The 12,921-nt window shown below is 42.4% G+C and overlaps 1 protein-coding gene and 1 long non-coding RNA gene across 6 annotated transcripts in view; both read right to left on the bottom strand.

The window, feature by feature from the left end:
- osbpl8 (oxysterol binding protein-like 8) overlaps positions 1–10,309 on the bottom strand; it is a 96,554-nt gene extending 86,245 nt beyond the window's left edge. For all 5 annotated transcript variants that reach the window (XM_060903739.1, XM_060903742.1, XM_060903747.1 and 2 more), the window contains exon 1: positions 10,042–10,309. Coding sequence is in view for 2 of the 5 variants with exons in the window: in XM_060903744.1 (XP_060759727.1) it covers positions 10,042–10,047 (6 nt within the window). In the remaining 3 variants the exon portion in view is untranslated. The remainder of the gene's footprint in view (positions 1–10,041) is intronic.
- Positions 2,393–3,176, bottom strand: LOC132869979 (uncharacterized). Its single transcript, XR_009651025.1, has 2 exons — positions 2,701–3,176; positions 2,393–2,567 (listed from the first exon to the last, which is right to left on the bottom strand). It is a non-coding gene; the product is annotated as an uncharacterized LOC132869979 (long non-coding RNA).
- Positions 10,310–12,921: the final 2,612 nt, after the last annotated feature.

Below are 12,921 nucleotides of genomic sequence, written 5' to 3'. Positions count from 1 at the left end.
CATGATAATATTTCAGAGTTACAGTTTTCATTAGTTTGCTTGAATAAAGTTATAAAAGAGCAGTGTTCCATATTTATTCAACTATGAAACCTAGTACAAATCAACAGCATGTTTGGTTGAAAAATAACCTTCATAATAATGTGATTCATCTAAAAGTATGCATATACCTGGGTCACAGCTGATTCTTTATGAAAATGAATGCAAGCACCCTCTTAAATGTTGATTAAAACAATAATGGCTATTCAGAACACCATTTGAATAGGCTTTACTTGTTTAACCTTTTCTACCAAAAAAGAAGTCAGGTCTTACAATATGGTTAATTAATCATGTTGATAACTCTTCAAGGTGGAAGAAACATAGCCATCAATACCATCAACATCATCCTGGTACACACATACAAGTTTGGCTTCTATAGCAGAACATTTGATGAGTTTCAGCCTTCTGCCCTGGTGCAAATCCTGGCCAGGATCCTAGCAGGATCTTACCAGGATCTTGTACAGGATCTGAAATATAATCCTAAAGGATCTTGTCCAAGATCCTACAGGATCCTGTACAAGATCCTGTAGGATCCTGTAGGATATAGTAGGATCCTGTACAAGATCCTGTAGGATATTGTAGGATCCTTCACAAAATCCTGTAGGATCTTACCAGGATCCTACAGGATCCTGTACAAGATCCTGGTTAGGATCCTAAAGGATCTTGTACAAGATCCTACAGGATCCTGTTCAAGATCCTGTAGGATCTTATAGGATCCTACAGGATCTTGTACAGGATCCTGTAGGATCTTATAGGATCCTACAGGATCTTGTACAGGATCCTGTAGGATCTTATAGGATCCTACAGGATCTTGTACAGGATCCTGTAGGATCTTATAGGATCCTACAGGATCTTGTACAGGATCCTGTAGGATCTTGGACAAGATCCTTTAGGATTATATTTCAGATCCTGTACAAGATCCTGGTTAGGATCCTGGTAAGATCCTGCTAAGATCCTGGTAGGATCCTGGCCAGGATTTGCACCAGGGCGGTGCAGTGCTCCGAGCGATGTTGCCTGGTGGCGTCACAGTGGCTGTGCAGGTGGTTTGGGACATACCAGCTCTCTGGCAGCAGTGCTTCTGTGCTTGCTTTGTGGATACATGGTGCAGTGTTCCAAGCGATGTTGCCCAGTAGCATCGTGGCGGCTGTGCAGGCGATGTGGGACATACCTTTGTGTACCTTTAGGTGGGACTGTGGGCAGCTATGCCACTGGAATTACATCCTGACCCTCTTTTGGTGGACTTTTATTTTTTCCTCCAATTGTAAAGCAACTTTGGGTGTGAGAAAGGTGCTACATAAATTTATTATTATTATTAAAGAAAACCCAAGTCATGAGCCAAGAAGATGAAGCCACCCCTAAAATTACAATCAGAGAACACAAGTTAGATACAGTGCACGACTTTGTGTATCTGGGCTCAACAATCACTGACTCCCTCTCACTTGAAATGGCACTAAGCAAACATATTGGCAAAGCAGCAACCACAATGTCCCACTTGAACAAGAAAGCCTGGAAGAACAGAAAGCCAAACGAGAGGACAAAGGTAGAGCTCTACAAGGCATGCATGATGAGCACCTTAATATATGGCAGTGAAACTTGGATTCAGAGCAAAGCAGGAAGACAAACTGAACACATTTCACATGCGTTGCCTCTGACGGATTTTGGATATTACCTGGACAGATAAGGTCACAAACAAAGCCATCCTTGACAGGACAAAAATGGCAAGTATGTCCTGCCTCCTGAAGCAGAGAAGAATGCGCTGGCTCGGACATCTGGGGCCTCCTTTATAAAACTTTGCGCAGGATTTACGCCAGAAGATGGCATGCGCATGAAACTCAGAATGTGCGTGCGCACAGAAATATTCTGATTTATAAAACCGACTGTGAAGTTGAAGTGCTAGTAGATGAAGTGGAGCAGCGTCGAGCTGTTTTGTTTGGAGGCCATAGTACGGGAGTTACAAATGCGAAAAAAACATGTGAATGGCAGCATGTGGCCGATGCGGTCAATTCTGTAGCTTCACAAGGCCGTACTATGGCAGAGGAAAAAAAAATGGTACGACATAAAGGTGGACGTCAAGAAGAGGATCGCGGCACACCGCCAAAGCGTCCGTGCAACGGGCGGGGGGAAGGGGGAGCCGGAGCTCACCCCACTGGATTAAAAACTGGCTGGCATTATAGGGGAAACCCTCCTGAGTGTAGTTGTGCGTGAGGAGGAGGGTGACACCGATGCTGGGCCACATGAGCCAGCCGAGGACTCGGGTATGTAATTTTTTTTTGGTTGTGTATCAAGGAACCACCTCACATTGCCCGTGTGCCCCCTTGTTTGAAATGGGTGTGAAATTAATTGAAATGAGTCTTCATCCAGAAAAAGTATTTTATTAACAAAAAAATTCCCTCACAGTTGCTGGGTGTGCCAGTGAGGCCAACAGTGTGTCGGCTGCGGCAGCGGAGGTCCCAAGGACGTCCACGGCCTCCGATGCATGTGCATCCATGCCGAAACCAGCCACCAGCGCCCGTGTCCTAACAGATGCAGTGCTGCAGGTGCAGCGGGAACATGTGGATGCCGTCCGCGAGGTCGCCCGGGAGTTAAAAGAAATAAAAAATGAGTTGTCTGCATTAAATGCCAGCATTAAAGAATTTCTTAAAAAGTAATCATTTGTTTCCATACCTAATTATTTACAAGCGGCGCATCACTTCCTCGCGCTGGCGCACGGCTCCTGCGTTTGGGTGGAATGCCTGGGGATAGGGATCGGGGTCGAGATCAAGGTTGACCTCTTCAGCTTGCAAAGGCACGTTTTGTAGCTGTGCCACATTGTGCAGCAGAGCACAGGCCCTAACAATCCTACAGACCTTTTCGGGTCTGTAACATAGCGCTCCCCCCGTGGCATCCAGACAATGCCATCTGCCCTTCAGGAGCCCGATGGTGCGCTCCACAACAGCGCGCGCCTGGCTGTGGCGCAGGTTGTAAGTGGTCTCCTCAGGCATTTGGGGGTTCATAAATGGTGTGAGCAGCCACTGTTTCAGCGGATACCCACTGTCACCTACAACATAACTGAATGAGTAAAGGGTTGAATATTTAGAAATGGTCTAAGAATGGTTACAAATACTTTCAGGATTTACGCATTAATCACCCACACCCAGAAGCCAACCATCGCGCACAGCTCCAGCATCCAGTCTCCGCCCAACGCTGCTATGTCTCAATATAAATGAATCATGGGTTGAACCAGGCCACCGGGCGACAACATTTGTGAGGACCATGTCCATGTCACATATAACTTGGACATTGAGGGAATGAAAATGCTTCCTGTTAACAAAGGCAAATTCATTTTCACTCGGTGCCCTTATAGCAATACGAGTGCAGTCAATAGCACCGATCACATTTGGGAAATCGGACTTTGCTGCAAATTGCGCTTTTTTATTTGCCTGTTCACCCACCGTGTAAGGAAACTTGATGTAGTTTGGTGATAAACCAATTACACCTCCTAACACTTCTGGCAAAATGCGGCTGAAGGTTGGCTGCGATATCCCGGACCTGTCAGCCAGTTCTCGCTGAAAAGTGCCAGTGGCCAGAAAGCCGATGCAAGTCAGCACTTGCAGCAAGACTGGGATGGCATGATTCCGGCGGGTACCTCTCTCCAACGCTGGGCCCAACTCAGCTATTCACTGAGTTCACTGTTCAGAATTCTGCAAACTCCTCCTTTTCCAAGATGGCAGCATGTCTATTGTCCTTGTGTTAGTGTTTGTTTATGTTTTGTTTGTAATTATATATTTGTTTTTAGTAGATTTTAGTACCTTGAGTGATTGAAGTTTTCATTTTATTTTGGTATTATTTTTAAATGCAGGTTTTGTTTGAAGAACAAAACTTTTTGTCTTTGCCTGGGATTGCATCAGCTTAACTATACTACTGTTGTGCTAAATGAGCTAAATTGACCAGGCAAGGCCAAGGATATCCAGGCCCTAGTTAGCTATATCTAGGCCCCAGTAGTCTGCCAGCTATAACTAGGCCCCAGCCAGCTACATCCAGACTCCAGCCTGTAACACCAGGCCCCAACAACCTGCCAGCTACATCCAGGCTCTAGACTGCATCATCAGGCCTCAACAATTTGCCAGCTACTTTCAGGCTTCAGCCTGCAACACCAGGCCCAAACAGCCTGCCAGTTACATCCAGGCTCTAGCCTATAACATTAGGCCCCAACAGCCTGTCAGTTACATCCAGGCTCCAGCCTGTAACACCAGGCCCTAACAGCCTGTCAGCTATATTCAGGCTCCAGCCTATAACATCAGGCTTCAGCAGCCTATTAGCTATATCCAGGCTCTAGCCTGCAACACCAGGCCTCAGCAGCCTGCCAACTACATCCAGGCTCCAGCCTGTAACACCAGGCCCTAGCAGCTTGCCAGCAACATCCAGGCTCTAGTAGCCTGTTAGCTACACCTAGGCTACGTTCACACTGCAGGCTGAAGTGACTCAAATCCGATCTTTTCGCCCATATGTGACCTGTATCCGATCTTTTATTGACAATATGAACGACACAGATCCGATTTTTTCAAATCCGACCCAGGCCGTTTGGATATGTGGTCCTAATTCCGATTCCTATCCGCTCTTTTCATATGCGACTTCAGTCTGAACCGCCAGGTCGCATTCATCCGACTTACACGTCATCAACAAGCCACAAATGTCACTATTCTGCGCTGAAGTAGGCGGCGGGTCTCTCAAAAAAAGTTACAACAACATGGCGCATGACATCAATGCGAGGGATGCTTCGGGCTGTGAAGGTTCTGAATCTTCTCAATGGAAGGACGCAGAGGTTAGGGAGCTGATTTCCATTTGGGGGGATACGCTATTCAAGCTAGATTGGATGGGTCATACCGCAACCGGGCGTTTTTACTTCCGTAAACGCTGGCCATGCTCACTGCGTGTGACGTCGTCGTATCCTGCAATGCGCATGCGGAACACTTTTAGGTCGCTTTTCGTTCATACTGAGGATCACATACAAGTCGCATATATTTGTTAATGTGAACGACCTCACAAAAAAATCAGATTTCACAAAAAAATCGGAATTGAGCATTAAGCCTTGCAGTGTGAACGTAGCGCTAAACTACCATCTACCAGGCTTGGTGAAATGGCGCTTCTTGTGATTTTGCTTTGTGCATTCTCTATGTGGAGTCTACAAGTAAACAACCCGGCTTCTGTCGTGAGTACACTAGATAATGTTTGCATCTTACTGGATTTTACTTATGGATCTTGGACTCACTCAATGGAGACTATACAAAATGTGCAAGCTCCAAAGCAGTTGGCATTTGACTTGAATGTGTCTTGGCATGTTTTAGATGCTCTACTTCGCTTTCAGAGCTTGCTGGTTTTAAATAACTGCTTTGTATCCAAACAGATATTTCATTTGGACTCATGTGACTTGCCTAATGACTCTTGTATGGCAAAACAGAAATGGTTGATTCTTTTATTATTATTTATGTCTGGTAATGTGGAACCTAATCCTGGTCCTGAGCTGCGCTGTATTTCAATGCCAGCTGACTTTAAACATCTGTCTGGCTTAAGTATCATTCATCTTAATGTGCGCAGCCTGTTATCAAAGATAGATATGGTTCGTATATGGGTTAATTCAACTGATGCTGACATTGTTGTCATTTCTGAAACTTGGCTATCGAAATTAGTCACTGATATTGATATTAACATTGATGGATACAATGTTTATTGTTGTGACAGACCAAAGAAAGGTGGAGGTGTTGCCATTTTTGTCAGATCTAGCTTGCGCACCAAGGTTGTTTTGTCTGAATCAATCTATAAGCACTTAGAATTCATGGCTTTAAATGTGGAAGTTGCCAACAATGTCAACATAACAGTTGTTGGCCGTTATAGGCCACCATCAGCCCCAAAGGAAGCATTGCATACTTTATCATATCTTTTATCCAGACTTAAATATAATGAACTTGTTTTAGCTGGTGATTTGAATTGGGATTGGCTAAAGCCAGTATCTGATGAATTCAAATCCTTTTGTGATTCTGTGAATCTGACCCAGCTGATTAATTCGCCTACTCGTCCAAATCTTAAATGCATGGAAAAGTCCACTTTAATTGATTTAATTCTTCCAAATGTTCCTTATAAATTTTCAGCTGTCGGTGTATTTTGTAATGATCTAAGTGATCATTGTGTTGTTGCTGCCTTAAGGAACACTAAGGTTCCTAAACAAAAGTCACGAACCATTTGTAAGAGGAATCTTAAATTTTTTAATGAGCAGGGATTTTATCATGATTTGTATCACTTTGATTGGAGTAGAATTGAGCTGATTCCTGATGTGGAGACAGCCTGGAACTTTTTTAAAGATGAGTTCACACATTATTAACACTCATGCTCCTTATAGGAGATACAGAGTAAAAGGTCGTGATAACCCCTGGTTCTCCTCTGAAGTAGCAGACTCTGTTCATGAGCGTAACTCGGCCTGGGCAAAGGCTAGGGCAACGGGTTGTACCTCAGACTGGCTTGTTTTTAGACAACTAAGAAATAGATGTTCTTCTCTTATAAAGAAAGCCAAATCAGAATTTTATCTGTCTGTTACCACTGAGAGTTTAAATGACCCAAGGAGGTTTTGGAAAATGATAAAATCACTCTCTGTGGAAAAAACTGCTCATGTTCTACCTACTTGTGTTATGAAAGACGCTATTGCTGTTCATGACAAGATGGAGATTTTGAATTGTTTTAATGAGCATTTTATATCTTCTGGCTCCTTGTTTGATACTGTTCATTCTAAATCTGAGAGTTTCTGTGCTGAAGTTACAGTGAATACTGGGGAAGTGTTCAATTTTGTACCTTTTTCTGTGCAGGAAGTTTGTAAAGCCTTGAAGGGTGTGGATCCTAGAAAAGCACCAGGGCCTGATCTTATTGAGCCATATTTCTTGAGATTGGCATCAGATTTTATTTCGAGGCCTTTAACTTATATTTTTAATCTTTCTATAGAAACCAAGGTTGTTCCTAAATTGTGGAAGTCTGCTTTTGTCCTGCCTTTATGGAAGGGAGGTGATCCAGCCTGTTTGAATAATTATAGGCCAATATCAAATCTTTCAGTTTTGGCCAAGATACTTGAAACTCTGGTTAGTAATCAGCTAAAGGAGTTTCTTTTCAACAATGATGTTCTTTCTACTTATCAGTCAGGTTTTAGGAAGAAGCACAGCACCATCACTGCTGGCTTGAAGGTAGTAAATGACATCTTGATTGCACTTGATAGGAAACAGCACTGTGCGTCACTTTTTGTTGATTTATCTAAAGCTTTCGACACCGTTGACCACAGTGTCTTAAAGATTAGACTTCTTAATTTAGGACTTTCAGAGCAAGCAGTAGCATGGTTCTCAGATTACCTAAATGATAGATCTCAATGTATTAAATATGATGATCTTTGTTCAAAATTTGTATCTATTTATAAAGGTGTTCCACAGGGTTCTGTCTTAGGTCCGCTTTTATTTACTTTATATATAAATGAACTAGGACAAAATGTGCCAAATGCAAATTTTCATTTTTATGCTGACGACACGGTAATTTATTCTTGTGCCTCTACTGTTATTTTGGCCATTGAACACCTGCAAAATGCATTTAATGCTTTTCAGAATACTTTAATCCAGTTGAAGCTTGTTCTTAATGCTGAAAAGACAAAATGTATGATCTTCAGCAATTCAAAGACCAGACCACAAACCTCTGCTGTGGTTACTCTGGACGGAAGATGCATAGAAATGGTCAGCTCTTATAAATATTTGGGGGTTTTAATTGATGAGTCTTTCACTTTTAAGGCACATGTGCTCCAGCTAGTGAAAAAGCTGAAACTTAAACTGGGTTTTTATTTTCGCAATAAGTTACGTTTTTCTTTTGAGGTTAAGAGGAGACTTGTTGCTGCTACTTTTTTATCTGTTTTAGATTATGGAGATCTGTTGTACAGAAATACATCTGCTCAGTATCTCCATAAGATTGATTCAGTGTATCATGCTGCCTTGAGATTTATAACGAATGCAAAAGGCTTGACTCATCATTGTGACCTCTACTCTCGGGTGGGATGGCCTTCTTTGGCCACTCGCAGGCTCCATCATTGGTACGCCTTTATATACAAGGCCATTTTGGGTTTGCTTCCACCTTATTTGTGTGTTTTCATGGTGCCAAAGATTAAGGGACAATATTCCTTGCGTTCCCTTGATCATTATCTGCTTTTAGTCCCAAATGTCCGTACTGAGTTTGGGAAAAAGGCCTTTGCTTATTCAGCTCCTATGGCATGGAACAACCTGCAAAATGTGTTTAAATTAGATTGTCGAGTTACTTTAAACGAATTTAAAGCTAAACTGAAGGATCTAGAGATGACTTCTTTAAGATGTCGGTGTTTTTAATGTATAATTTCGATTTTAATGTTGTAATATTGTCTATGTATTTATTGATGTTCTTTTATATTGTATGTCTGTAACAGTTTTCAATGTTGCCTATCTTGGCCAGGTCTCCCTTGAAAAAGAGATTTTTAATCTCAATGGGACTTCCTGGTTAAATAAAGGTTAAATAAAATAAATAAAATAAAGCTATCAGGTGTAAAAGGACAGCTCGTGGCAATCTGAATCGGCTCATGAGCCACTCATCGTCATTGGCCAACAAATCTTGTTGGTCTCTGAAGACTCGCTCTCTCCTAATTCTTCCATTTGCCACATCCTCCAGCAATGCCAAATACGCCATAGTGCATCATAAGACCTACCACGGCAAATCCCTCTTATATACTATTTACAGAGTAGACAACCTAACAAGCAACATGTGTGATAGCCTAATGATCAATATTGAAAAATGACACAACATGCATGAAAGCCATAAGTGGATAATTAACAAAACTTAGCCTACTGCTTATGTTGCAAAAACATACAATGTATAGCCTATCAATTTGTCTTTATTGCCTTAAATAAGATGTTATTTTTGACAAGTGCACAAAATTAAGGATTATAAATGTTAAGTCAGTCACGTCTTTGATGCGCGATGTTATGTTTGTGTTAAATTTCAATTATTGAACCAATTTCGGGTCATTCTCCCCGTTTCCTCCTGAGGTCGCATTTTCCGCGTTTCCCTTTTTTGTGTGCGTACGCATGGGTCAGAGCTTGCGTGGAGGTGCGCACATTTTACCGTCAAGTTCACTTTTTATAAATACCGAAGCTTGCGTAGAATGTGGCGTACACATTCTTTTGTACGTACGTATCGTTTATAAATGAGGCCCCTGGTTTGGATGAAGATGGCCAAATACAAAAAGGACCTTCTCTACAGAGAGCTTGTGGTAGGTAAATGCCCCACTGGAAGACCCAAGCTATAGTCTAAGGACATCTGCAAACGAGATCCGAAGGTCCTGAACACTGACATAGTCCTGAAAGAACCTAGCCCTTGATAGACCTGCCTGGAAGCTAGCTGACTGGAATGGACAAAGCAATTATGAGAAGGCTCTGATGAGGCAGGCTGAAGAAAAAAAAAACAGCGGAAGGAACAGCAACAGAGAGGACACCTTCCATCAACCCATACCTGCACCCTTTGCAGACGGGACTGCCTGTCAAGAATCAGTCTTACCAGTCATACCTGGCATTGCTCTCGTCGCACCACTCATGGAATCACTCAACAAAGTGCAAATCCATGGTCTCAAAAGACTGATGGATGCCTACTAGAACGCCGCACGGTCTTCGCTGAGAACGCCGCACGAACACACTAACTCTGTTGCATTTTAAATCAAACCCCACAATTACACACACAAATTTTATTGACTTTGTCACGTAAACATAAATAAAAATTTATAATGAGAACTAAATTATGACCTAACACACACAATAATAATAATAAATTATAATAATGAGTGTACTTCTGTCTTTATGTTGTGTTTGAAGTTTAAAATAAGCTTTAATATATTAACACAGATGAAGTTCCACACAAACAGCTAAACACTGAGAATGAAGTAAACACGCATTATAAACACCACCACAGTGTCAGTGTCACTTTACATACCACCATTTTCTGTGTGAAGTTTCTGTTTTAATCACAGAAATCCAGAAGATAAAAGCAATGCTCATTTCTGTCACATATCCGGAACTGCGCGCGCGGAGGACACAGTTAATCATTACATCATCATCTTTTTCTTTATCTTCCTCATGGCGGGATTCAATTCCGCTCAGAGGGAAACGGAATTGTTTAATGTCCGCTTGAATGTGAAACACTGTAAATGTGTGAGAGAGAGAGTGTGTGTGCGCGGACGCTGCGCAGCTCTTCCTGTCTCTCCGCTCGCAGTGTGTACACTTATCGCTGACCTCAGATCAGATAAGCGGCCCGTGACGTCACACGGAGACCATTCATACAGACCACGGATCAGCTGCAGAGGTAACAAGGCCATTGGCTGGAATTGCAGTAACATGGCGGTGCCACAGTTCTTCTTTTAAAATAAAAGTCTTATTTAAATTACAAGGGTTAAACAGTTTAAAGAGGTACTGCACACTTAAATGTGTTTTATAACTGTAAACTAAATGATGTTAATTTACTGTGACAAAATATCAATGCTGGTGTTAATATTGAAAAAAATTTCCTTTAAAAAAAAAGGCATTTATGGTTTGAAAATGGCTCAAAGCGCCATCTACTGGTTAAAATCATCCTGAAACCTGCAAGGCCGATGCTGCTGTACACTTGTCTGTTTGATACTTCTCTACATGAGGAAATTTTTATTTAAAAAATTTATGTTAACACCCTCATATCAGAAGTGGGTGGCCCACCTGCCCCAGTCCCCCCTTGAGTGGGGGAGTCTGTGAAACTATGCTCATTTTAAAATATATGCTGATTGAGACCATTGAAGAAAACATGGACAGCGTATCATCAGAGATACTCGAGAGGGGAAATTTCAGTCTTCGTGTGAAAACACACAACAGCTGTGGGGTCTTAGGAGACCAGAGGCTGTTCTGTTTTAATGGACTCCTTTGGGAAAGTGGCTCAGAACCTTGAACAAACTCCTGTTTTGTGAAAACAATTGGTTTCATAACAGTTAGACTACCTCTGTGATAATCTTTAACATCCTATCCACAAACTAGCAAATTGTGATTCCACCTGCTAAGATCTAAAACAAAATGATGATCATTTTGTGAGACAAGTGACATTTAGAGGTGTTGCAACAGATGGAACCCATTTACAGAGGCTCTGCACTCTGTCATGTAGCTACCACATATGTGCAAAATTGTAGCCTAATAAACATCTCATCTCGTTATCTCTAGCCGCTTTATCCTTCTACAGGGTCGCAGGCAAGCTGGAGCCTATCACAGCTGACTACGGGCAAAAGGCGGGGTACACCCTGGACAAGTCGCCAGGTCATCACAGGGCTGACACATAGACACAGACAACCATTCACACTCACACCTACGGTCAATTTAGAGTCACCAGTTAACCTAACCTGCATGTCTTTGGACTGTGGGGGAAACCGGAGCACCCGGAGGAAACCCACACGGACAACATGCAAACTCCACACAGAAAGGCCCTCGCCGGCCACGGGATCGAACCCGGAACCTCTTGCTGTGAGACGACAGCGCTAACCACTACACCATCGTGCCACCCCTAATAAACATAAACATCATTAAAAATAAACAAACTCACTAACCACATCAAGAATCTTGACCACTATGAGCTCAAGGCTAAAAAAAATCTGCTCTGCTATACCACAAAATTAACAGTTTAAACATGTGGAGAATATTGGGTGACATCAAAGAACTGATACCACAAGCTTGCAGTGATACACATGACCCAAACTAAAGCTCGTTATCCGTTAATGGGAAAACTGCGAAGAGTTCTATCTCCCCTCTAAAAGTATCTCTGGTATCATCTCTAAAAAGTGAAGCAACAACAAGTTGAGCATCCCTGCTGACTGGCTGGCTGCAGGAAAATGTCTAGCACCACCCATCCCCATGTGTTTCAATGACACAATAGTCTATTTTCCATATCACTTTTCTCATTTAAACTGTCTTTCCAGTTACAGTATTGATAAAAAAAAATATCTGTTTATCATGTGTAAAACTGGTATAGGCAGTCCTGATTGCTACTTGTTTTGGTTAGTTAAATCCTTGAGATTTATCTTTGCTCACACATTCTGCTCTCTGCTTAATGAAGGTGGTGTTGATTAGTAATGTCCTTCTTCTTTCAAAAGACTATGATCCTGATGGGTGATGTAATGCTACATAATGTCTCTCTTCTTTCATAAAGTAGTGCAGTCTAAACCAGTAATGTAATGCTTCATCATCCATTTATGTTATACATAGATAACTTTAGCTTCATCAATCACATCATCATCATCCAATCACATATATGCAACACACTCTTGAATGTGAATACAGACTCATGTTTATCCTACAATAAACTGAGAAACATCTCTGAGCAGCTGTGTCTGTGTCAGTGACTGTTTATTCCCAGATCGATCCGCGAGTCAGACTCTCCCAGGCATCCGTGAGGCAGAATCTCTTAGGTGGCAGAGGTCTACAGTCCTAGATCATACTTTGTCAATTCAACCTCCTTTGGTACAGACAGATCAAAACCGAACAGTCTTATGGGGGCTCATCTGGGATCTCCATGTGGAAGTAATATCTCATCTCATTATCTCTAGCCGCTTTATCCTTCTACAGGGTCGCAGGCAAGCTGGAGCCTATCCCAGCTGACTATGGGCGAAAGGCGGGGTACACCCTGGACAAGTCGCCAGGTCATCACAGGGCTGACACATAGACACAGACAACCATTCACACTCACATTCACACCTACGGTCAATTTAGAGTCACCAGTTAACCTAACCTGCATGTCTTTGGACTGTGGGGGAAACCGGAGCACCCGGAGGAAACCCACGCGGACACGGGGAGAACATGCAAA

The sequence above is a fragment of the Neoarius graeffei genome, chromosome 21, assembly GCF_027579695.1.
Source record: "Neoarius graeffei isolate fNeoGra1 chromosome 21, fNeoGra1.pri, whole genome shotgun sequence".
Taxonomy (NCBI): Eukaryota; Metazoa; Chordata; class Actinopteri; order Siluriformes; family Ariidae; genus Neoarius; species Neoarius graeffei.
The sequence above is the reverse complement of the archived record's forward strand: the minus strand, read 5'-3'. Positions and strand labels throughout refer to the sequence as shown.